At 41.4% G+C, this 26,938-nt stretch overlaps 1 protein-coding gene across 1 annotated transcript; it reads right to left on the bottom strand.

Moving 5' to 3' along the window:
- Positions 1–466: 466 nt before the first annotated feature.
- Positions 467–26,707, bottom strand: KIAA0895 (KIAA0895 ortholog). Its single transcript, XM_048299018.1, has 7 exons — positions 26,527–26,707; positions 18,989–19,671; positions 11,923–12,066; positions 9,710–9,842; positions 8,203–8,508; positions 7,606–7,703; positions 467–3,628 (listed from the first exon to the last, which is right to left on the bottom strand). The coding sequence occupies exons 1-7, from the start codon at positions 26,549–26,551 to the stop codon at positions 3,467–3,469; spliced, it is 1,551 nt and encodes a 516-aa protein (XP_048154975.1). The 5' UTR covers positions 26,552–26,707; the 3' UTR covers positions 467–3,466.
- Positions 26,708–26,938: the final 231 nt, after the last annotated feature.

Below are 26,938 nucleotides of genomic sequence, written 5' to 3'. Positions count from 1 at the left end.
ATGCATGAGGGAGCTGAGCCGATGGGACTCCCTGGAGATAAGTAAGCACATTTTATAAAGTGAGAGGGGAGTGCTGGAATGAAGCAGCAGGGGAGAGGGGGCTTGGGGGGGGTGGGTTAAAGTGTTAAAGTGGAACACTTGGAGTTGCCATTTCCTGCATGGATGGTGCTGAGAGTTGCATCGCAGCAAAGAGGCTCCAACGCTGCCTCAGACCATATCCTAGAAAAAAGGAAGATAATTTCCTCATGAGCAGCCAGGCCTTCTGACTGAGCAGGGAGAGCCATACCCAGTGTAAGACTTCAACAGACCCTTTGTGACTCCAACCCTAAGTGATGTTTTTGAAAACAGAGTCAGAAAGGCACCTCTTCTGTACACAACATAGCATGTCCAAGTTGCTGTAGAGCCGAGGCCATTGGAGAGAGTAACCCCCTCACACAACAGGATGTAACACTTCAGTACTCTCATCTGTCATTATTTTGTCTTTATTTGTAAAAGTTGTATAAAATGCCTTTCAAAATTGGTCTGGTGAAATGGGGAGGCTTTTCCAATGCTGACCAGGTTTCTGTATAGGAATAACATAGCAAGACATAGATACACAGCAAAGCAACCAAGCCAGCCAGCCAGGAAGGGCTGCCAACACAGCACTGACACCATGAAACCATGCAGTGACGTGAGCTCACTGCTGCTCGCCACTGCTGTCCACACACTCTATCACAGAACTTCAGTATCACAACTCAGTAACCAGCCTCTTCACAGTGAAAAACAAAAATTCAGGAAAATTTACAAAAGCTACACTTCAAAATTTGCAACACTTTTACGAAGGAGGAACGACATGTCTGATGCCAAAACCAGAAGCTGATAGCTTCGCCTATTGCTACATATTGATCCTGACCACTTCCAGACTCCAAACTTTGCACCAGGCAAATCTACTTCTAGAATAATGAAGAATGGAAGTTTAATGGCACCTACTGCTTTGCAAAAAAGGTGATGCAGGTCTTCAAATAAAGCAAAAAGGCCTGTAGTAGTGTTTAGGGCTACAGAGTGGTAAAAGAGTCAGGCCTGTAAGCATGGCATTTTGTGGTAAAAGAGTGACTGGCACAACCTCCTGGTTTTGAGGACACATTACGGGCGTGCATTTAGATTATAAGATGCTACTACTGTGGGAGGAGGAAAACCACTTTGCTTATGTAGAAGTCATGGGAGAAAGGCAGGGATCTCTCCTGTCAGAATAAAATCAGTCCAAAATTGTTCCTTTCTTCAAGGACTGTCCCTTTTGCATACCCCAGGGTCAGCAAAGTGAGCCAGATTTTTCCATGGTGTAGTTCAAACGATCCCTGCCCAGTTAATTCCAAAGACAGCTTTTGACTGTAATCCTTGGCTTGACTTCAGTCACATGTGGCTTTCTTGCTGTTTCTGGCAAAGGAGCCAAAACCTGGAGCATGTGTGTGCATGACTGACTGCAAATGGTTCCTGTCAGGCTGCTGCAACACCGTGTGTACTCTGCACAGCTCTAAAACAAAGCTGGGCAGGCAAAGTCCCCAGTGATCAAACTAGACAGCCTGAAGGAGGGAAGGAGAGAAAACAGCATACAGAGGCTGAAAGGCTTTCAGCTCCTGAACAATACTGACAACACAAAATTAAGGCTGCTGCAAGCAGTTCTCAGTCCCTGCCTTGAAAATAACTAAATTTAGTAAATTATGCTTGTTGAATGCATTTTCTTTTTCGCAGCAATCGGCCAGCCACTGCAAACAACCTGCAATAGTATCTGAAAGGCAGCTGCTTTTATGGGATTATTCGTAAACCTTCATACTTCTTAGCCAACCATCAGTTTTTCCTCACAGATTTTCCTATGGATCAGAAAATGTGTTCTCAAGATTTTACTGTAATGTCTGGTAATGTCCTGGGTGTAAGACAAGGTTCCATTTGTTTCATTAAAGAACAGGATAAGGGGAGGGGGGATACTGTGGCTCAGGTCCATGCAAACATGGCGTGGAGGAAGCCTTGGCTCCATCTACTCACCTTATCCTATGCCAGGCCTGTTACCAGTGGGCAAAGCAGCAGGGTAAGAAGGGGCAGAAGCCCTGTCCAAAGGCTCCCACTAGTTCCTGCCCAGCCTCTCCAACCACAGCTGCTTCCCAGGAGTTCAGAGGAGCCCTAGTAAAATGCTGTCTACTAAAACAAAACCCTTTGTCAGAATACTTAAATACTTTGCCTCAGCAATTCCATAATACTCCAGAATCAGAAAATGTAGTTTATGTAGTAAGTCGTCCTGCATCATCTAAGTTATTCATCATATGACTAGAGAAAGCTCCTTGCTGTAAGGAGCTTTCTCTCCTTTGTCTTGGATATAGCACCAGTAGTTAGAACAGAGGTAAAGATGGTTCAGAGTGGTGCAGCACTTCTGTTGGAACACAGGAATAGGGCACTTGAGAGTCGTCTTCTCTCCCCCAGTCACATCTTGTTTCTGAAACAGTCACATCTTGTTTCTGAAATGAGCTCTGCAAGCTCAAGCTTGCTGTAATGTGGGGGTACTGCTCAAAAATGTGACCTGGTCCTCTGTAGGCTCAGGTGACCCAACAAAGAAGTGAGTGTTGCCTGCTGTGCTGGATCATGGCCCTGTGTTCCTGAATTTATTTTGAACCATAGGTCATGAAATCACAGTTTTGCTCAATCCTCCTTCCAAAACGCTACCATGCTGAATTTCCTAGACAGACTATGCTTGCTCTCAAAGGAGGGAGGCCATTCCCAGAATTCAGCTTCCTGAAACATGTACTATACACATAAAGATGTGGAATGGTGTAATTCATGGGAATGAAGGGGAAAGCTTTGCTACCTGTTTACAGTCATTAAAACAGCAACCCCTACCTTTTTTTCTCTTTTTTTTTAAATGATAATTCTCTCCTTAAAAAAAACCCTGAAACTTTTTGTAACATTATGGACTTTGATGCTGTGGCACAAAGACCTGCTTCTGTGCACTGTTTTTAAACTTTCTGTTTTCATTGCAATGATGACTAAATGGGAAAGTTATGCAGACAGCAGTGCAGCATAGTCTACCCCAGTTCTATTGCTATGAACCATGACAGCTATGACCAAAGATAAGGCAAACAAAAGTGAACTGAGGGGGAATTTCTCCTCTGTCCCCTTTCCTCCAGCTCTGAACCTGGGTGGGAAAAGGCAATATATTACAAGAGACAGCGCTCAGCACTATACCAAGCATACAAAACAGAGTAGATGATTGGACAAATCACTGCAGAGGAATTTCTAAGCCAAATTTTACAAAAATGCACAATCCCTTTTAAAAATAATCAGTATACAATCACAATGCAGAAGGACATAAAGGGGCTTTTTCTGAATTCCACATATTCTGGCCACTCTTCCCTCCCATCTCTCATAAGTCCCTTCTTGCAAGCTCTGGGAAGTTCAGCTCTACATTGTTGCACAGTAAGTGAATAGTGGTCTAATACTGTTAATTTATGAGATCCTGGAGCTCCTCATCAGTCAGCTCATTGACTTCCATGATCTTTTTCAAGTGTTCCATGTACCGGGCATGGTCTTGCAAGAAGTGTGGCACCCTCATGTTTTCAATCACAGCTAATCCTTTCAGGCGATCCACATCCTCATACGAGATCTGTAAGGAAGGACATGGGTCAATTTAGCAGTACAGTCCCGTTGCTTCTCTGCTGCTGCTATAAATTCTCTCCTGTAAATGAGAAAATATTTCAGAGCAGGGAAATTTAAAATCTTGGAGAAGTCTTTCAAAACATGAGCAACTGTCTGCTTCAGTGAAAGATGCAAAAAAAGTGTAATTTTAGCAAATGCATTCATAATTCCTGATTGTGCTTTTGATTCCCTCAGTAAACAGACTTGTAGGAATGTGAATGAGAATCATCTACAGCAGCTGCAGGAATAGAGAGGGAAAGAATGGAGCACATGTAAGTCCTGGAATGTCTTCTCAACAAGGCAGAAAGATTTACACGAGAATAGAAACAACACTGTGCAAAAGACTAAGGAACTAGAAAGGGAGTGCAGAATAGGCATGGCACAGGAAGCAGACTTTGGGAAATGCATAGTGCCAGCTGACCTGAACTCTGCTGTTTCAATTTCACTAGTAAATGTGCTTATGCACAGCTAAATGAAAATGCATCTCTACTAACTAACTACATGAACAATACCTAAGCATCCCAATTTTAGGGTTTTTTTTTTTGTTTTCCCCATTCAGTAGCAGGCTGGAGACTGGGTTTGCCTCATGGCACCAGAGCCCTCTGGGTACGGGTGCCGAACTCTCATTTTCCAGCTATTACAGGACCTGATAGCTTTTTTTTCTAAGGAAAATGGATATTTTTATCTTCATAGTCCTATGATTCTAAAAGCTAGGACTTCTAATTGCAGTAGCTCATGAATGATAGTCCAGAAAGGATGAATGCTTTGGCTCGGCACAAGCTGCCATGGAAGCGCAGAACAGGACTCCTTGGGCAGCTGTCCAGTGTGATGAAATTTGTGTGGTTGTCACTTTGTCTCCAAGCTGTGTGTTCTGGGCACCCTGCAGACAGCAGCATATGCACTGGCAAAGCCCACCAGCCTTGCTGTGCTTATTAACTGGCACGTTCTATTTCTTCACAGGAGGTTTGTGCCAGGTGGCTTGAGTGGAGCCGGCTCCTTCCAACCTTTTTGACCCATGTTTCTTCTAAGGAGCTGAGCCCTGCACAGTCTGGCTTCCCTGGAGGCAGCTTGCCCTCTTGGCAGGTGATGGTTTCTATTCAGCAGCATTTAAAGTGCACATGAAGGATTCACCAATGTGCAAGGGGCATGGAAGGGCTTTCTGGAAAGACAGGACAGTGTAATCCAGATGCTAAACCTGATCCATAGAGACAGGTGCGTATCTCAGCGATGATAATTGGAGCAAAGTCCACAAAGAAAATCAATTTGCATCTGCGTACACAAGTGTGCTTTTCTACTTGCAAGGACAAGATGCACCCAATTAAGAAACAAATATACACCTATGCCTAGGCTTATTCAAGTCACTAAGCTACTGCTGATTGAAATCATGTGGCATTACACCTAATTAACTTACTTAGAAGTGGATACAGAGGAGCTGTACAAAACCAAATCATCTCCTTTCAGTCTGGAGACATAGCACCACATGCAATTAAATTCTACCTCTTTTCCTCCCTAAAGAAAGAAAAAGGATCCTTCCCTCCTCATATTTATGTTCAGAGGTTTCTGTTCCTGCTGCAAACAAGAAATATATATCTGTAATCTGAGGTATGGTTTCAATGGGATGCATTTCCCCAGTCCTTGCAATTGGTAAACAATGACCAAAGTTGACATCCTGAGGAGATCAAAAACATAATCTCATCCTATTGTGGAAATGGGTTGTTTTCTTTACCACATGTAAATAGTCATTGCACTAGATAAAAAACTCTGAGGCTAAAACAGGCTTACTTGTGCTTACTTGTGCTCATATGTTTCTTGGGAAACACAATAGTGGGTGGTATTGCGCTGCTTTACTTTATAAAACTACGGTAGTTATGCTGTACTGAAGTGCACCCAATATCTGCATTCTGTTTCTCTTCAGTATTACTTGCATGCAGTCACCACATGGATGTTCTGCAGTGCTTCCCACATTTGATTATTTCCTGCAAAGTTTTAGAACTGCTCCTTTTAAGAAGCATCTTTTCTCACGTTTCAAGTGTTTTCCTTAGTCACTTCTAGGTAGGTTGAACAGCTTGCATGTATCCACACCACACTCTTCTACACTGTAAGTAATGTCAGAAGCAACAGGAAGGCATGACCTGGAGGACGTGCCAGCGAAGCTTAATACTCCCTTTGGAACAACCTGATCCTCCTATTCCACCCTAAAAAAACCAAATAAATCCCCCATTTAAAGTGGTGATAAACCACTAGGCTGGATCCCAGTGCAAGTTTTATACTTGTCTCTTGCATGAGACTATAGGGAGATATTGGAGCGGGCCCAGTGAAGGGTCACTAAGATGATTAAGGCACTGGAGCATCTCTCCTGTGAGGAAAGGCTGAGAGAGCTGGAACTGTTTAGCCTGGAGAAAAGAAAGCTCATGGGAATCTTGTCAGTGTGTATAAACACCTGACGGCATGGGAATGGGGCTCTTCTCACCAGCGCATACTGACAGGGCAAGAGGCAATGGGCTCCAGTTAAAATGCCCAAAATTCCATCTGAACACAAAACACTTTTGTACAGTGAGGGTGGAAAAACACTGGCACAGGCCACACAGAGGGATTGTGGAGTCACCATCAGTGGAGATATTCAAAGCCCAGATGGACATGGTCCAGGGCAAAGTGCTCTAGCTGACACTGCTTAAGCATGGAAGTTGGACTGGATGATGCTGAGGGGTCTCTGCAGACCTCAGCTAATCTGTGATGCTGAGAGCTGACACTGTTCTGATACACAAATTTCCAGCTTGACTGCAGATGTCTGAAGCAAAAACATTCAGAATACATTTTAAGATCCCTTGATTTTAGAAGTTGTAAAGTCAAGCACTTATAAATTATCATGCTGCTAGAAATAAATTGCTTGTAGACCCCCTAATGTGGGAGCCATGCAATGTGGATCATAGTGCAATCTGTAATTTTATGAGGAATGACTTAGTATGTTTTTCAAGTGGCCTGACAATCCTGCAGACTCCCTGAAGAGAGACAGGCATAAAGCAGCAAAGGAACAGTGTGTGTGTGGAGTTAAGCAAGCTTAAAGCAAAAGGAAACTTCAGAGAGAAAGTTGCAGGCTTATTTGACAGTGTGATTTTATTTTCAAAGCTTCCTGACTTGGTTCAGTTACCTAAGTAGCTCCTGCTTATCAACAAGGATGTTTCTGACAGTAAAGGGAAAACTTAAATGTGGACCAAAACCCCCTATCATAATATGCCACTTCCCTTTATCACCCATTGATTGCTAAGTAGGCAGAAATGTTGGTATACCAGCTCTAAATTCAAGCTCACTGTCAATTTGGCTCCCTGTTTATGTGAGTATGAATCCTGCTTTATGAACTGTGAAAGCTTAGCAACCCAAGGATTTGGTTCAGGAAGTGTGACAAAATTTCTGCACTTCTTAGGATGACTTGGAGAACAAACAAGCCATGACAGTTAGAATGGACCGAAAATATGTTCTGTGAATGTAGAAATACCATTATTCTGGGGGAAAAAAACCCTCATTTTTGAAAAACACCTGCCATCAGTGAGAGAACTTTGAGATGAAATACTCTTTGTGGTGAAAGGGGGATGCATTAATGTCAAATAGTTCATTTTGTTTTCTGGTAGGACCACCACCTTATCTAGTACCTGTCTTGTTTGGCCAAGGCAGTCTGTTGTGCTTCAAGTCAGGTAGTAACCCATAAAGGGAGGAAAGTCTGAGAAATATGACCATAAATCTTAATCTGATAAGTGAAGAATGAGGACAAGCTGGTAGAAATTTTTAGGACTTCAAAATACTTGCAACTTGCACAATGTAATTGAAGGTGCTATACAGAGCAGAGAATTCTAGATCAAAGTAAAACCAAGCACAATGACTCATAGGTTGTTACAGGCAGGCTTGCTGAAATAATAAAACTGTACCCTTGGGAATAATGAGTTCAGTCACCTTTCCAAGAGCTGTCAGAAGATGGAAATCAATGGACTCCCTGTATCTCAGGATTCGGAGGATGCCATCCAAGTACACCTGGTCCTTATTGAAACAGCCTGAAAGGAATGGAGATACGTTACACTCTATCACTGTTTGGTCAAGGCATGTTCTCAGAAGCCATTAAGAGCAGAACAATTTTATTTTTAAAAACTAGATATTTATATCCCTGACTTTGAAAACCTTTCCAAAAACTAGCTAGAAGGCAAAACCCACTAGCCAGTAAAAGAAACCAAACACAGAAGATAGTGCCTGTGAATAACCACAGGCAACATTACATCTGTAGAAAGCAGGTCAAACTGTGAATATGGATTTTTTCAAAGTTTTGCATTTACATTCCACTTCCACTAAAAAAAAAAATCCTTTACTGATTCAGCTTGAAGGTCTCACTCATGAGCATTTTCAGCCTTATTTTCCTGAGACCCTGTTTCAGAAAGTGTGCAGTCTCATTTCTCCCTTTGGCAAAGGTTTTACCATGTGACATGATTAAGGAGCTCTGTGCATGTTCTGAAAGCGTCCCTGAAGGACAGAACCAGAGGAGACAAATAGGGAACTCACCTGGTTGTGAAGTGTCAGTCCACCCTCTCTTGGCCCGTACGCAGTAATCCCACCTAGTATTGGGGTCCTTGACAAATTTCCCCACGTCCTGGAAAAGCTGACTGAAGGACATTTGGCTGGCCTGGTACACTGTGTAGTAGAGCAGGGCAGCTCTCCAAAGAAAAGGGTCTTTGCGGAACAGGACGCTGTGAATGCTCGCTAGCCCCTCTTCTGTAGGGTTGATTGGTTTTAACCCGTGTTTTCTACGACCATTCCGGTTGCACCAAGGCTGGCTGTTGTTGTTAAAACCCCGAAAGTAGTGAGTTCCTGAAAAAAAAATAAAAGGAATTTGGCACCTAGAACAGTAGCATCCAATGATTAACAAAAAAATATAAAATATATAAGGAGATACCCATTTCAGAACACTGAGCTGGCAGGACTGGGCACTGGGGAAAGTGACAACTTTAGCCTTGTCTACAACAGAGAATTTTGTCAGAGATATTTACACCATGCAAATATTCACCTGCTGACTGCAAGTGAAATTCTTGAAAATGCCTAAGGAATGCAACTATCAGGAGAACTTGACTTTCTAAATCTGTGGAAAGGAATTTTCAGAAGTGTCTTACAAGCTGAATTGTCTCTGGCATAGGATAGGCATAGTAGGAAACAGAAGGAAGGAAAAGCAAAGTCAAAGGGCAGAAATATTGCCTCCTGAAGGTGATTAAACAGCACTACTGCAGCCTTGGAAGATGCTGTGTCCCTTACAATGGGACTAACAGTGGTTCTAGGCAATTGCAAGGCTTATTCTTCAGTTAATATTCAGGCACTAGCCAAGTTTATCCATTTTTTACGTGTTTCATTAAAACAGATGCACTGAAAAATTTGTAGAAATTTTCCACAGGGCTGGGCCAGCCTTGTGTAATGCAAAACCAAAGCAATTTTACACCAGTTTAGGGATCACTGGATAAATTCTTCATAGCTAAAGCATGCCTACATTTGCAAGCAGTGCAGCGTGACAGGAGCAGGTTTGCAAAGTGACATGGCTGGAGCCAAAGTTGAATGGTCACACTATTTTTGTTTCCTCTTTTGTTTTTTTTTAACTCCAGAGTAGTTAAAAAAAAAAATTGCTCTTGTGAGCAAAACGTCCCTGAGAAGTGACAGCACAGAAGGTATGCCCTGGAGCAGAACCTCTGGGCTAGCATCATCTGAAAGGATTACTCTTTGCTTGCTCTAAGATTCCTTTGGCATGGGAACCTCAGTGCAGTAAGTGGGACTAGCTGGTAGGCTTACTTCAAAAGCTTGCTCTGGCCTAAAATGCTAATGTACATGAACCCTAGGAATCCTTTTACTGCATGCTGCAGTAATAAAAAGGTTTCTCCTTCCCTTTAGCACACCTCCAGCATGAGTTCTTTGGATAGGGATGTTCCCTCTTTCAGTATCTGTCCAGTGCCTGGCCCATCACTGTGAAATAAGTAACAATGCATGCAAGTACTCCCCTTTGCCTGCAGAAGGGATGTCGTGCTCATACCAATTTCGTGCCTCAGCATCCCCTCCAGCCAGTGCTCTCGCGCAGTGGAGACATTGATAGTGAGAGTGGGGCGGCCGTTCACCACGGTCATGGAGGCTCGCGACAGCAGGTCCTCCGTGAGATGGACCACAATCTGAAAAGGAGAGAGTTCAGGTAGAGCTGAAGGAGCTCTCTTCTCGCTCCTGTTCCTGCTTTTTCCTCTGGCCCTTCCATTATTTCACTTCTCTTTGGTCCCTTGCCCTCCATAACTCTGTCTTGCGATCAGCAATCACTTGAGGGACTCTGCTGGCTGAGTTTATCCTACTCACCTGTGCTACGGACAGAACCTCAGACCTCAGTGGGGTGGCTGAGGGTGAAGCCAGACCAACATGAGACTCAAAAATATAATACAGCAACACTGACTAGACTCAGAGGGCAGGGAGCAATTGCATGCAGAATAAATCAGAGAAAATTACAGTTTTTGAACTGGGTTGAATTATCTTAGTATTACTGAGAACAGAAAAATACTAGGTAAGCACACATGAATTGACTAGGCATCTATATAATCAGCTGTCTGAAACCATTTCAGTTGCAATTTTAAATCCACTTGAATGAGAGGGGGAAGCACTGTGTACTTTTTTCCTGTTACATGATGCAGACTTAGTAAGATTATTGAAATACTGGTATTGTTTCGTTCTATACAACAATATAGCACTTGCTTTCCTGTTCTCTCTTGGAAAATTGGTAATCAAAACAAAAACTGGGAGAGAAGGAAACTAATGCATATTGATATATTTTATCTTCAAAAAGCCTTTTTAAACAAGTGACTGAGAGGGAAAAGTGAAACTCTCTTTCTTGAAGATTAAGCACCCTCTTCATGTAAAGCCTAAAGAAACAGTACTGCTCAGGAGAGTACAAGGGAGAGTACTTAAAAGAAAGATCACTTTTTTTAGATCCAAAAAAAAGGACCCAGGGATCAAAGGTATGAATACAACACTTCCCTGTATTCAAAACTGACCATTCAGCTTTAAGTTCAACAGCAAACGGTCAGTCCCCTAAAACTTGTATTTAAGAGGCAAGAAAAATAGGTAAATCCCAAAGCATTTAGATTTAAAGGGCAGGTGCCACTTAGCTTTATTAAGACCCCTTCAGCTGGAGGGAGTATTTTCATATTTTAGACTATCCTGTATTAACCCTATTTTCACAGAAAAATAAAGCATTTCATTAAAAAGGACATGGGCTGCTGGATGAGGGTGTAGGGTCCAGCTTCCATGAAGTCAAACCAAGCCAAAAATGAAGAGGGAGATAGAAGCACAGGAAACATAGAAGCACACCAAACATAGAAATTTTTTCTGCTTGCTCTAAACTGTAGTTTATTAATCCCACTCTTAGAAACACAGGTAAAGTCTGGTTATCAAGTGTCAAATCATAGTCTTGCAAAAATGTGTGATGAGTTCAGCAGTTTCTCCTAATAATATTATGTTTACCAATTAAACCTAGTTTCTGGGAAATTAATTTTTATTTCATGATTCCAGACTCCTCTTGCTTACTGCCAGTGATCTCATCCAAGTCTTTGACTGTGTCATCTGGTGATTTCATTTGGATCAATCCCTTTTTTATACATTCAATTTCATCTGACTTTTCCAAGCAATGTCATGTAACTTCATCAAACTGGTCTTTTAAAATCCTGAATATAGAAAATAAGTTTTTTTCACAGGGCTCTAAAAAATTAGATGGTTAAAGCCAGGAAAAAACAGCACTCAAATGAACTCAACAAGCCAACCTCTTTCAGACATTTTTATTCACTTATGTCACTTTCATTTGTGTTGCTTCTTATAAATCACTCTCTCGGGCTGCTGCTTATTTTTTTTGGCCTTTTCTTAACTCTTTCCTTTGGTGTAAATAATTTGATACAGGAGAACGGATGGCAGAACTGATGAATAAATGGAAATGTGCTGGTCTCCAAGTAGCTGAAAAAAGGAGGGAAGGAAGGGTGTCGTTCTCGGGTACTCCCAAAAGAAGCGAATTTAAGAACAAGCATATATGAATCAGGAAACAGGCTCAGAGAGATGACTGAAGCATTCACAATGAATTTGTGTCGTTTCAATTGTTCAAACATTAGACTGGGCATAGCCATGAGAAAAGTATGATGTAAGGAAAATTCTTGGAATTAGGGAGGAAAGGCCTCCCAGAGGGTCTCTTGGGTCCATCCATGTGTAATGTCCATGCCTTACCTCACCAAGACAGCCTTCTTTCACCATGTATTTCCTGACGTGATTCCAGATGCGACTTTTGGTCAGCAAGCTGCCTCCAGTGGCCTGTTCAAATTTTTCGTAGCTTCCATATTTCTGCAATGTCCGCTTCATAATATTAATGGACTATGAAATGAAAAAGCACAGCAAATAACGCACTAAGATCCCCATGTCAGACTGGCATGTGTATTCTTTCTCTCCTCTCAATCTTTTTTTTTTCAGTTTAAAATCCTTCTTTTCTTAACTCATTGGCAGTCACTATCAGGCTGTACTCATTTAATACATGCTGACACACTCTGCAATGAATTTATACCATCTTCAGACGTACATTAATGCCAAAGTACTGAAAAAAGGTTCAGATCAACTCAGACCCACATACGCCAGCGTGATGATTAGATGATTATCAGTCCAGTGAAATAGTACCAATTTTCTCTTTAATTTTGGCAATGTTGCACAACTGCCTTGTAAAACAGACATAACAGGTCTCCAGGACATTTGCAGTTTGACAGCATGTTTCTTTTTATGTTTTTCCAAATAATTTGAAAAAGATCAACTATTACTGTCATCTTGCTTAATTTCTTGGCATTTTCTAATTTAGGAACATGATTCATGAACCATGATTAAGCAGATGTGTAACAATATTTTTAATGATAATACTTCTACCAAAAATGTCTCCTTTCAATATATCCCTTGTACCATGGGTATCTGTGTCAGAAAGGAGGAGAGAGAGCAGGAACTTTATTTACAGAACTTTCATTTAAACTTTTCATTTAAACCACAGTAATTCTTTATAACCTCCCAAAATTAAGGCCTATTTCATGAAATAAATAGAGTGGTATCAATGATTCTCTTATGTATTGCTGCTAGAAGAAGTCCCTTGTAGGTGCAAAGCTTAGCATGATGCCCATAACCTAAATATTCCTACCCCTTTCCCAGGAATTTTATCCTCAGCCAGCAGCCTGAACAATTCATGGTAACAGTTCTTCAGTTTCCTTTGCCAGGTGCCAGATCCTTAAGATATTTATGTTACCTACTAGTTGTTTGGTATATCACGTTTCTATGAACAAATAAATAACTTTATTTGTTCACTCTGGAAAAAGTAATCTCTCAATCAATCTTCTAGCATGAAATTTGTCTTCACAACTTGCTGATATTAAATTGCCATTAAGTCTATAAGATTAAACACTAAGTACCCACTCAAATTCTAGGATGCCTAAGTTCATTTGAAATGAAATCCCAGAAGACTCTCCTATCTTAGCTGGAGTGCAGGTGTTTCCTAAAACCATCTCATCACAAAAAACAGTGAGAAAATAAGCACTGAGTACACATCAAACCTCCTGCTTGGCTGGCTGTAGCAGCAAACTCCCTGGAGTGGAGACCCAAGTTCTAGCTCTTCCTGCCTGCCTGTAGGCACCTTCCTGGGCTGTTCAGGATTTCCCTAAAATGCTGTGAGACACTTGAATCAACAGCACAATACAAACAGCAGGTTTTCAGACATAGGACCTCCTGAAAAAGTACATACCCACTCTGGCCTCTCCTACCTCAACCTGATAGAGTTCACAGCTTCAAGGGGAAACTTCTTTATGTGCCATGCTAGGTAACCCATATCCTGGCATTCCAGCCATATCCAGATAGGTGTTGCAAGTTTGAACTCCTGCATACTGAGAAAGTCATTAAGTTTAAGCCTCCTCATTGCTGAACAGATATTCAGAAATTACTAAGAAGGGTGCTCACCCCTATCACCTTTTCTCTTGACTCTGTTTCAAGTGAAACAGAAAAAAGTCCCAAAAATTCTTTCCAAGTGGGCAGGTGTGGCTCTGGAAGCACTGAAACAACAGGGAGAGCCATCTCTCACACACAAATCTCTGGGGAGTGGCAGATGGCCCTGGCACTGAGAGGAGCCCCATCCCCAGTGACGTTCCTGGTGTTGACACTTACTGCCACAACCATCCCAGTTGGGAGTGGTCCCTGGGGGAAAAAGATTTGGGAAATGTTTGGTTTCCAGGCACTGACTACAACACCAAGCCCTTAATTTGGGGTTCTGCACTTGTCTCCAAGGTGAGATGACTCAGTCAGGTGTTGCAAGAACTTGATGGGAAAGGGGAAAATCCAGACCAGCATGCCAGCTGCTGCCTAGTGCAGCATCCAACTGTGAGCTTATTTTCCAGCCTCCAGGCCAGCAGAACACTGGTACTGCTGCAGTTCCTAAAGCTAAACTGGAAACTCTTCAGCAACAGGTAAAAAAATGGAAGAAAAGAAGAACTGTGTGGCTGTACCAGGTTACAGGTTAGGAGTAATAATTCCTGTTCTTTTCAATCTTACCTAAAGGTCTGCCTATCCCTCTGATCACTACTAAAGAGTGCCAAAAGAAGTAGCAGTCTCAAGACAAGCCCCCCTGCACAGCAAACTCCCCTGATGCTCAAGAAAGCAATAACTCAGAAGCGCTAACAAGAACAAGGCAAGCCTGTTTAATTGACTGGTTTAGGTTATGGTGGTGTTGGCTTTTTAAAACAAATTATTTACAGCCAAGCAGGTCTCTGAATCCCAAGTCACCCATGGTCAGCAACACAGTTACTTGAGAATTATTGTAGAAATATGTACTGATGAGACTTCTCCTGAGTAGTGTGAGGCAAGCAAGTCAGAGAAGGGGCTCAGTGATCTAGGAGTCAGCCCCCTATTTCAGTCAGCTCATACACTCAGAAGCAGCTCTGCTGCAAAAGGGTTTCAGTCTCTGCTGAGATTTTTAAGACAGACAAGGCAGATGCACACCATCGGTCTTCTTCCTGCATAACTTATCTGCTGGGGGGGAAGAAGTGTCCAGGGTGCATCATTAGGTAAGAAGAACACTAAGAAGTACAAGATTGAGCTTGATAGTTTAATGAACAGCCATAAAATGGTGGCTGTTTGGGTCAAGAGGAATGAAGGGAGGAAGATAAGTGCAGATTTTTGAGGCTAGTCCACTCAGGCTGTAGTATTTTGAGTTTTATTCAGTGTTTGTAGGGGCTTTTCTTTTGCATGCTTGTTCTTAGTGGTACAAAGATCACTTTAAAGTAATTTAGAGCTGGTAGAAATATTTTTAATTAAAAATTTTTGAATTACTTTGTAAAGAATTAAAAGTTAATACTCACTGGGATTTTGTACAAGACTGTGCTCTGAAACCTATCTTCCTACTGTGGTACCACGAGAAGTGATCTATAGTCTCCTCTAGGGGAAGAGAGAAGTTTGTGTCAGACCCTGAGAACTTAAGCCACTTGGATGGCCTGATATGCTTTGTGTTATGTATTAGCACACCCTATCTATAAATCCTGGTTAAGAAGGGAATTTGTTGCTAGTGGAGAATGAAGTGGTTTACAATTAAGTGGTTTTTACAGACAGTGTCACGTTCTTGAATCTTCCACATGCCTAAGCTGTGACATCACTTGGACACAGCAAGGGATTACTCAGTGTTGAATCCCATGTTGTTTAGCCCTCCAGCTCCACCTAAATTCCTTCCCAACATCTGATAAATTTGCTAATTGTAGGCTACTTGTATTACTGCCTTAAAAGGTGTCACACAAACACTTGCAATGTGGCATAACTGGTTAATTTATTAAGCCAAAACTGCTATACTCTTATGAGTACAAGGGAAGAGGATGTATAACTCTTTCATGGGGGGGATGACTCATTCAACAAAATGGTTGGGGGTTTTTTGTTGGGTTTTTTTTTAACATATGTAGAAATAGAATTCTTGCTGCCTTGTACAATTCAAAGAAGCAGGTTACCTAAAATTGCAACTTGCTGATTTGGTTCAGCAAATTGCAACTGCTAAGTTCATCTGGTCTGCAAACACTGGGAACAACTACTTCTAAGCAAGTATTGCCACCTCTAGCATCTGAGTAAAAATAACAAACACTTTGAGTGTTAAGAAACTGAAGTGAAGGACAAGTAGTTTGAGCCAGAAAACTTTTAGAGCACACAGTTGCTGCAGTGACCTTGAAACACGGTGATAAGAGAATTAACTTCGGTAATATCAGATACGTTAATCAATGTGAAAAGTGCAAATCTGCATGCTACGTTCTATTCTCAAGTTTATTTCCCTAAAGGCACATATTGTGTGACTCATGAAAAACCTTATTATGAAGAAAATATCACAAAGTAAAAAGAGAGAAACAAACAGAGTAAAGTATGAGAAGAAAGACACTAAAATTAGCATTTTTCAAATGTATGAATAACTCAAAAATGTTTTCTCTATGTCTGTGAAAAGTCAATCAATAAAAGTGTTGGACTGTGCCCAAGGTTTAAAAGCTTTGAGTTAAGTAGAAGCATGGGGTAAAGTGGGTGCTCACAAGCCTGTGTGTTCCCCACTGCAGCATTGCTGAGTTAGTGGTTTGCAAACCCTCAGCGCTCTTTGCCTTTAAAAAAATAAATAAATGGGGCAGAGTGCGGTTTGTCTTCCAGACATATTTCAGTAACACTATATTAACCAATTTCACAGACATGCACAAATGCAGAAAGGGTAATAAGTAAACACAATCTGTTTTAATGTCCTAGCAGGCTATGCACAGCTGTGGGTAAAAATATTTTTGACACGACTGAAAAATTCTCTAAAATTCTGAAATGTCAGGTTTTGAGCTCATTTCACTTAAGCATCCTAAAAGCCCCCTATAAAAATGGTGGGTTCAGTCAGTAAGAGCTGGGTTTACAGCTTTTTACTCCTAAAAGAGCAAGTGTCAGTTGCCATGAGCACCTTTTGTAGAAAAAAATAGGAATAATTCTGTTCACAGATACCAAGGCTTTCTAAAATAAGTGGAGCAATAAACAGAAGCCAAAAATGTTTCAAAAAACCCCAACAAAACTGAATTGATCCTTTTTGTAGCAAAAAGGATGACTACACACAGTTGTGGTTTTTTTACTGCAGACCCAGCTCTTGATACTGTGAGTACTTTTTTTGCAACTGCAGTCATCCTGTCTGAACTTAACTTCCTTTAAGATACCTACGTGTTTCTTCTGACAAGTAAAATCCTTGTGGAAAAAAAAATAGAAATGAAGAAAAAGCAAGTGCTCCTACAATACTTGCTGATTAAAATTTTGATTAATGCTGCTTTTTCTGGATAGTAAATTTGCATGAAATTAAATTCAAATTTGCGTGGAGATGAAAATTTCTAAAGCTAGTTGTAGATAAAAGAGAGAGAGTGACACCTGCTGGGCTTGGAGCTGTGTTAAAGCTGCTGGTTTGGGCATTTTTAAGTGCAAGGTATTTTTGTTTGGTATTTTTAGGAGCTAAACTTTGAATACATGCTTTTCTAGTGACTCAAACTAAGTCTTGTGAAACAATTTACATCTTCCTTGTTAATTGTTAGAAATACCATACTTCATTGAATATTAAATCCTTTATTACCTTTTATAAAGTTGTTACAAAGCCTTTATTTTTCCCATACTTTTTATGGACAGGAAAAAAAGGTAGAGTTACAAATCAGAATAATATTAAGCAATCATTCATTATTAAAATATTCAGTATTTAGGCTTAGGGGTTTTTGTTAAAAGAAGGGTAAACCAAAGACAGCCTTGCTCCAGAAAATCATCATGCATAAAAGGACTTTTAAGGCTCTGCTAGCCCACACTGAAAGGGATCATGTGTATTAAATTTGGCTTGTCAAATAAGTAGCTGTTGATTTGCTGTCATCTATGTTGCTAATATTGCTAAAAAAATCATAGGAAAGCCTATTAAAAAGCTCTAGTCAAGGAGCAGTTTTATTTGATGTCATTACAATTTAGTTCGTTGTTTAGAAGTATGGAAGAATATTTTAAGAATAGAACAGCTGTTCTCTTTTCTCATAAAGAAAATAAATTTTTAATGAAAACCCAGAAGCTGAGTTGTCAAAATATACAGATATTTTCAATGTGAAAATGGAGAGTATCAATACAATGAAGTAATGGGCAATAACACTTCTGTGCATTCTTGGATTTAGAAAAAGAAAAAAAAAGTCAGTCTGTTCACAAGTCAGGAATCAGTTCTTAAAATCCCTAGTCCTTTTAATTCACATATCTTTTCTGCCAGGAATTTTAGTTTTAAGTGAAATATTCATATCACAAAGAAGTCAAACTCATGTAAAGGCAGGATGTCTTCCCAAGTTAAGTACCACTTGAAAACATGAGAGTTTAGAAAAGCAGAGTTCTCTGTTTAGAAAAGCTTGTCAAACTTAAATAAGATCTAAACCATTCTAAAATAAAAATCCTCTAAACCATTTAAAAATAGCAAAAGTGGGAAGAATACTGCTTCTGCTACTATATAGGTAAGCACTGGGTTTTGTCACTTAGGTCAAAGTTGAAAGTAAGGCTTTTGTCACTGTTGAGGTTTTTTTGTAACTCAGACAGGAAGCCAAGGCAGTTACACAGAATGGGAATGTCTGTAGCTATATTATCAGTATGGCTGCATGTTGTGAAAAACCAAAATTGTCTTCTTAAAATTTACCTCTCTCTGGAACGGAATTTGGCTGTTGCTTGATTGAGTCTAATGTATATTCAAATACCCTTTCAAAGTTGATTAAAACAAGGAACATCAACATATGCTTATTCAATAACGATGACCTCAAATAATTGCTATCCCCTCCCAATCCCTGCATCACCTAGAGGATTGGCAGGATTTCTGTGCTGCCTTTTTCCTCTGCCTGTTTAGGCACTGTATTTTTCCTGTACTAGACTCTGCTTCTTTGCCTAAAAAGCTTTCTTGATTTAAATTATGCTTCATGTAAACCCATTTAGAAGGAACCATGCCTTTGAAATCCTGTAAATTTTAGGAAATTTTAGGAAAGCTTAAATTTTTTTAATAAAAAAGATTTTATTTCAGTTCTACTAGTGCATTCTCATCTTTGATGCATTTTTAAAACAGCAGGGGAGAATGAATGATTTTATTTCAGTTCTACTAGTGCATTCTTATCTTTGATGCATTTTTAAAACAGCAGGGGAGAATGATAAGGAGGAATTACTTGCTATAAACAAAGCCAAATATCATGTAGGTATAGGAAAAAATAATCAGTGGAAAAGGAGGGAGAAAAAGAAGTAACTATACCTGCTTAAGAAATCTGTCAGATGCATGGCTGTGCTTAGCTAACACATTTGGCAGAGCAGGGTTTTCATACTGAAATTGAGGATTGTACGTGAAATCTGAGTTGAAAAATTTAACCTTCTCTTTCTCCACATTGGAGGGCTTGATTGCAGCCAGTAAGCAGAGTTTTTGGCCAGAGGCATCGCCTTCCTTCCCGTGGCTTTTTGAGGACTGGGATTGCTTTGGCTTTGTCAGATTAGAATGCTTTTTAGTTCGACTTCTGGGCCGCGGGGGCAGCCCCGCGGCGCTCCCTGCGGCCGAGGCGCCGCCGGCAAACCTCACGCTGGTGGCCCCGGGGCCAGTGACCAGGAGGGGCGGCTGCCGGCCGGGGCAGCACCACCCGCCGCCCAGCAAGGGCAGCGGCACCTTGATTCTGCGGTGCTCGCTGCCCCGCGAGGTGGACGAACACCGGGTGGTTTTCCTGTGTTTCTTGTGGTGGGCGGATGACTGCTTTTGTGTGTGGTGTTTCTTCTCCTCTTTGCTCTGCAGAAGGACGTTGTAGCTACTGGTTCCTGTTGTGAAAATGTCCTTAAGGATCCCAGAAGGTGGATGCTGGAGGCTGTTTTCATTATTAATGTTCAGCTTATGAACTTCCAGACTCAGGAGTGATTTCCTAGAAAGCTCTGTCTTAGGCCAGTGAAGTTTTTCTGTATTTAGGGGGAAAAAAAGAAAAAAAATGAGGACAAACTTGATTTTCACAGGGATACTGATCTTAAGGACTCAAAGCTGCAACATAAAGGAAACACAAAATGTCTTAACTGCAGTCACATTACACTAATCTTGACTTCTAGGCATAGGGGAGAACTGAGTGTGTATATCACTTTTGAACAACTAGACTGGGACTTGTAAGGTCCAGCTATACAAATATTTTATGCTTGCATCTCCATGCACAACTACATTGCTGGCAGCTAAGAACTAAGTTGTTTAAAAAAAGACTCTGCAGAGCTTCACGAACATTTACTGCTACATTAGAAAATGTATAGTTTTGAGCTGATTGATCTTTATCATGCACGGAAGGCTTTCTGTATGCATACAGAATAACTTAAAACATGGGAAACTGTATAGGAGCATGTGAGCAGTGTTTACAGTGAAGTCCCACAGGGATCTGTGCTGCAATACAAGCAGTCTGGTGTGATCTCATCTGCAAAATCTGATTCACAGAATTTACTCTCAGAAAAGGGTGAGAACATTGGAAAGGGCCAGCCACAGTGAACAATTTACAACAGCGTATGGATAGTAATATATGTTTAAAAGACTTCGGTTACACGTGTTCAGTCTTAAAACAGACAGTAAGCTGTGTTTGAAGAGGAGAGAGAAGAGAGATCAGCTAGTTACACTCCTGAAAAGCCTTAAGACCACACTGGTTATTTCATCTAATCAAAGTTGTTCTACAATAACTGCTGGCTTTAAAAAAAACCACTTTAGAAGAAACACTGTAAACTAAAATGAATGCAAGAAGCAAACAAAGTTTCTTTAATGAGTGAACCCTCCTTTCTTGCTCTGACCCCTGGCATAGCCTTCGGGGGAGACTGGTCCCTGCTGCAGAGCAGCTGCACGGAAAAGTCATTGAGGATTAAAACTGCATTTAACATTTGCGCTGCCTTGTTAGAGAGACGTGACCTCGCTTCACTGGTTCTAACCATCCCCTCCTCTTGACAGCCAGTTCCTCCTAGAACAGTAGGTGAGCTGAGACTACAGGTACAAATATATCGTGTCACCGAGAAATGTTCCCTATTTCTGTACCTAAAACAAAAGGATTTGTGGAAGAGGAGATGTGGCTGGAGCATGATTAAAGCCTGCAAAAGGCATTTGAGCATCATCCCACAGTTATACATAGCTGAACAGTAATTGCTTTACATACAGTAATTATACTCTGAATGGAACACTAGCAAGAGATCATTAAAATGCCTCCAAGGCAGGGAAAAAATCCACAGTGGCTTAATTCCAGCTTTATTTTCACAGTAAAATTAGGTTTTGCTCCCAATGTAAGCACTATGCCAACGCATTTCATGCTGTTGGACCTCTGTCAGTTCCATGTCAACCTGTGCTCTTCAGTTCTCCTGAACACCCTGTCCTAAAAACAGACTAGAGGTCCTATTTGCATGAACATATGAAGGGTGATCTGCAGCCTGAGTGTTTCCTCCACTGGAAAGAAGAGAGATAGAAGCATTAGATTATTCTCTTTCACTAAAGCATGTGTATCCTGTGGAAACTCAGTTTTCTTCCATGGTAAGTTTGTGAATCCCCTTTCTATGCTTGGCACAGAACGTGCTCCTTGGCATTCCTGTTCAAATTCTGTCAGATCATTCTCATCACATACATGACAACCTGCCTACATGGCTTATCTTGCTTTCCCATGAGCTGTCGTGGTGAGAAACCACAGCTCCCCATCACAAGGAGAACAACATCAAACTAAATACATAAGAGAGATACATTTTTTGGACAACAGAATAGGATGACCACTCTCGTATTTCTTGGCAAGTATTTGAGATTGACTTCAGACTTGTATCAACTATTACAGTATGTGAATCCTTACTTTTAAGAAGGGTAAATGAAAACTAAGGTTTCCAGAATGTCTGAACACATATTCAATTTCTGAGCACATGACTTTGCTTAGGTAGACAAAATTGAAATTGGAAATTATACAGCTACTTCTTAAAATATAGACAAAGAAATAACATCACACTAGAGGCATTAACACTTCACCTTCTCCAACACAACCTTCTCCAACTAATCAACTTCTAAAAGCCACAAAGAATATAGAAGCCTTAAATTGCTGCTATAATGGAATAATTTGAACTAATACCACACATGTATCTACGAAGTGACAAATAGAAAAGAAAAAAATGGAAACTGAATTCAAGGAAACAACTCAAAATGACCTTAAACCACCTATTCCCTCCCCCAATGCTTGTGTCAATCTAATACCAAAAACTCATGACAGCAAGCTGTCAGAGCTAAGAGGTACAGTCGGCCAGTAATAAATGCATTTATATGTAGACAATTGCTGAACGTCGTAAGTCAGAATTCTCCTGGAAGTGTCACAAATGGTGGTTGAGTGCTGAACATGCACTGGCAGGTTTCACATGCACATGGCTGGTATCAAAAATAGTTGTCCCCAATCTGTAGTTACTTTACGAGTGCAATCTTGTAGCAAAGTGATTTTTCAGCTGCCAAACTAAGTGTGGCTGTCCTTAATTTTCTTCTGATTAAAGGATACCGTTCCATGCCTATTTGTGCTGGAAACCTAGAATCAACAGGTAATCCAGCAAATCTGAAATATTATAATAGATAACAAAGCAGTTTTCACAGAAGTCATATAACTGCTGTTCTAAAATTTTGTAAAAGTCTTCTGAATATCATTACGAAATAAATTAGAAAATAATATTTGAGACTGTCAAATTATGTTGCAAAGCACCAAATTTAAAGTTCTTTCTCTAGAACATTTGTTTAAGCTATAACATATTTTAAACTCACATCTGTAAATCAGACAGCATCAACTAAACTAGGAATATACTGTCTTCTAGCAAACTTGACTTACTATATCCAAGAGTTTCCAATTATTAGCAATGCCTGGTGATTGAAAAAGAGGTCTAATATTCTGAATATAAAACAAATTCATTGCACCTCCTGAAAAGCTGCTTCAGTATTTCAAAAAGTACTGAGATACCATGCTGCTAAAAAGTTGCCAGTTGTAATGGATTATCAACCCAGATTAATTGCTTGGATTGCTTAGCAGTGATTTCCAGCTTTTAAATTCTGGATACCATTGAACAGATGACTGGAGATTACTTCTAAAAGATATGAAAAAGGCAAAGTGAAAACCACCATGCTATGATGTAACACCATCCTCCATACCAGGATACAGATATCACGCTACAGATCCCATAGGTTTTATCTTTTGTATCTCATCCACGGGTGTTACACGTGTTCTGAGAAGTACAAATCTGAATTTGCTGACTTTACTTATTTCTGGTTTTGCAGTAGAAAACTGCCAAAGAATATATGCCCAGGGCTCCAGTTACCTTTGAGAACTTCCCTCATGTAATTTATGTACAAAGATTCTTTTCATTGTTCTTGCCTCCAGACGCTCAACAGTCACAAAGCCACAAGTCCTTCAGCAATTAAAAAAACCCTGAAAAACCACAACAAAACTAATACAGTCTCTTCCTAAAGATTCTCCATCGTGTTTACTTCCATTTATTTATATCTTGTTCCTTTCTGCAACAACACATTAATAAAAACATGGTCCTAGAGACATAGGTGAAGTATTACATGAAACAATCTGCCACATTTGCAGTGCAAGGTGATGTAGACATAAGCAAGGAGGGGACAGAAGGGCTGCTTGTCCCCCTTTTGTCACAATTAGGGTACCAAAGAATAGGAAACCCTCCTGTTAATGGCAATTTGGTCTGTCTTGGGCCAAGAGGGGCTCTACTCCTCTTTAGAGCCATGGTGTTCAGCTCCTGCTATCCCATAAGGTGGGCTGGCAGGGCAACCACCCCTGTGAGTCTAAAGAATCTCACAAGACAGCAGGTTGTGCCCTAGCCAAAATCCCATCATTGTCAAGATATCAGTTGGAGCTGGCAGTACTGGACTTACTCCATCCTGCAGACGCAAGTGTACTACATGTCACAGAACAATTCAAAATACCACAGGCTTGATTTTGCAAAAAGAGGAGTTTTACCTGTAACTTCCATTTATATACAGGTAGCTATTCCAGTGACACAGCAGTACTGGAAAAGGGATGGAGTCCAAGACTGCTAACAGTGAATACGTGGGAACCACAAATCTCATTACGATTCTGCACTAATGAAACACTTTCCATGTATAAATTGCATCCCAGTCACTAGCCTTGAACCTTGCACTATTGCAGACACTGCCTAATCTTGTCAGAGATTATTTGTTAGAAAAAATGTTAGATTTTATGTTATATTCAGGAGCCAGATTATTGGTCTCCATCCTTTAGAAACTGATGGATTGAGCTAATAAGTCAATAATACGCGTGGTAAAGTCCCAGTGTATGCATTTTTCTAGACTTTGGAGAGTGTTGTATAAATACCTTCCTCTAGGCTACAGGGCAGCAACTATCCAAGCAGCTTCCTAAATACCTGTTCCATAGGTGGAATGAGGTTAATGACAGGTATTTGCGGGCACAAATCTCTCTGTCTGGCTAGCCTTACTCTAAACTAGCAGACAGCTCCTGCAGTTTCCGAGCAGCTGTCACTCAGGTTATATATGCACAATGTGATATTTCCAAACTGCACGTGTGACTAAGGAGCTTAGCAAACATTTTCATGGAGGACTTTCTCCTGTCCTAGGAATGTAATGGTCTGAGCCACTACTTTTGTTTTTCAGATTACCATTACCATGCTAGAATATGGTTGAGTTTCTTTTTGCTCAAAATCAGAAATTATTTCAAGGCTGACTTGAATTTTCAAATTTATAAGAAGGCAAATAATGTATGTGATCTATCTACAAGCAATAGTTAAGTCTGAAACTGAGAGATGAGAAAGAACTACACAGATGTGACAAGTAAGATTCCTCCTTTGACACACTGTGCAAAGGTACAATTACATTACAAAGAAATAATTATTTCCAATATTCAGACACTTAGAATAGACTCACAATACCCTGTAGTTTATGAGCTCTAGACTGTATGGTTTGTGTGTGCAGAGGGCTATAGAAAGAATATTCTGAAAAAAAGCAGGCAACATAAACCTGTAATGTTCCACTGCCACTCAAACACTACAGGCTTATATTTGTGGCATAACAGAATCTGACCAGAGTCCTATCCTCTATTTCCTCACCACTGCAAACACCTTTAAAGTTTAAAAGCACTCCAGTTTTGAACAGAAGCTGTCAGGCAACCCGAACTAGAATGTACTGGAAGCTCTGTCTATAATGACTGAAAATGGTTTAACAGTAGAATTAGGCAATGAGTTTTGTAAAAACACTGACACTGAGTTACTTTCTATTTTCATAAACATCTTAGTTATTAACTTAGTTATTTCCCTGTATATTGGGAACTTTTACATTTAACCTAAGACTTTCTTTTTTCCACAAAAAATATCCACCTATTTACTTTCCTCCTTTAAAGGTGTTATCTGTCATTCAGCTTTTAATTCTGAGCTTCAAAACCAAGGGCAGGTTTCAGCTATCAGCCAACTTGTATATCTGATTCATTAGCTGCCGGGGTTTGTAAGTAGCTCTGGACTTTATAGGACTGATTGGCAGTTTGGATTTTCTTCTTTAAAATGACAATGCTGTTTGAGATGGACTCTTTCTACCTTAAAAAAAAAAAAAAGTATGGACTGACTTGTGAGCAGTTTCCTGCATGTTTGCTTCTACTATATTGAAACACAGTATTATGTAACTGACTCCAAATTCGGGTCCTTCAAATTAAATTACATGGGCACAGTAATAATCAGTAAAAGTGAAGACTTGGCTCTAATGAAATCAAGCAACAAACTCCCACTGATTTAATAAACTCAGGATATAAGCACAGAACACTGATTTATAGGCAGACTTGCACAGGACGAAACTCTCATCCAAACAGATCACTGGCTTGTTCTACTGCAGCACAGGTGCAGTCAGGAATATTTGATGGAGGGATATTGACTCAAAATAACTATCTTTCACGAAATCTCATCCTTTAAGATTGCAGTAGCTATTGCACATCTCCAAGGATGCTCTGATCAATCCCATGAACTGTATTTCTGTTTCCATTATCAGAAGTAACACTCTAGTTATATCCATGCCCAGATGGAACAGCATATCAATTATGCAGAGAAAGAGTAGCTGTAAGAGATCTTAGTTATGATTGCAAGGGTACTGAATGAGGGCACACTAAGACACCTCCAGCAGATTGCTTGTAGATAGATTTCCCCATGGCAAAGTAACATTGGCTTGAGCAGCTGAAGTAATGACACATGAAAGGATGTCAAATTTAAACAAGGAGAACATCTGTTTTGAAGCAGCAACTGTATTGTAGGTTTTCCTGCATTCCACATGTACACAGCACGGAGGACAGCGGTTTTGTGTGGCACCTGTCTATATCATCGTTATATAGTCATAATAAAGGTTTTTATACACGCATACTATAAGGATTTGTTAACTTCTCTGAGGACACAACAACGGGTAGAGCCAAAGCGTATAAGACACCAGATATAATCAGCAGTAGTTTTATTAGCATTCTTCCTTGCATAGTCTGTCTCTCGCTCCGGCGGAGCGGGTGTCACCTCCGCACTCCCCAGTGTCCCGGGGCAGGGTCTGGGTCAGCAGGTAACACGCTCGCTCCTTATATTCACCGGGGGGGCTCCCGCTCCTGGAGCCAGGCAGGTGTGGAGCCCCTACCCTCGTCCCCAGGGACCAGGTGACACCCCACCGACACCCGCGGCGCCGCTCGGGCGATGCTTCCCCGCTCGGCAGGGAAGAGCTGGCGGCCCGCCGGCTGCCCCTGGCGCCGCGGGGACCGCGCCTCCCCCGCTCCCGGTACTCACCGGTGACACAGATGGACTCCAGCATGGTGCTCCGCCGGGCAGCGCCGCCGCTCTGCCCCGCCGGCTGCCCCCTGCGCGGTGGGCTCCTGGGCGGGGAGCCCTGAGGGGAGGCGGCAGGGAGACAGCGCCCGGCGCCGCGGGATGTGCCCGCGTCGCCGCCTCGGCGGATCCGGGGAGCGCGGCTGGCCCCGGGCCGGCAGGCGAGAGCCGCGCCGGCAGAGCCCCCGCCCGCCCGCCCGCCGTTGCAGACTACAAGTTCCGGCGGGCTCCGCGCGGCCCGTGCGCTGGCGGGGGCGGGGCGGGGGGGCGCTGCACCCTGGGATCTGTAGTGCAGCGGCCCGTGTCCCGGGGCGCCACCCCGCTGACGCCAGCGGGGAGCATCAGCCCGCCGTATCCCACCGGCACGGCTGGC

The sequence above is a fragment of the Corvus hawaiiensis genome, chromosome 1 (genome assembly GCF_020740725.1).
Source record: "Corvus hawaiiensis isolate bCorHaw1 chromosome 1, bCorHaw1.pri.cur, whole genome shotgun sequence".
In the NCBI taxonomy this organism is placed as follows: Eukaryota; Metazoa; Chordata; class Aves; order Passeriformes; family Corvidae; genus Corvus; species Corvus hawaiiensis.
Note: the sequence above shows the minus strand (reverse complement) of the source record. Positions and strands in the feature narration are given on the sequence as shown.

Coding starts and splice junctions, on each gene's coding strand:
- KIAA0895 (XM_048299018.1), bottom strand. CDS start 26,551: ATGCTGGAGTCCATCTGTGTCACCG. Junction 9,843..11,922: donor AAGAAGGCTGTCTTGGTGAG/GTAAGGCATGGA, acceptor TCTCCTTTTCAG/ATTGTGGTCCATCTCACGGA. Junction 7,704..8,202: donor GACTGACACTTCACAACCAG/GTGAGTTCCCTA, acceptor CATTCCTTTCAG/GCTGTTTCAATAAGGACCAG.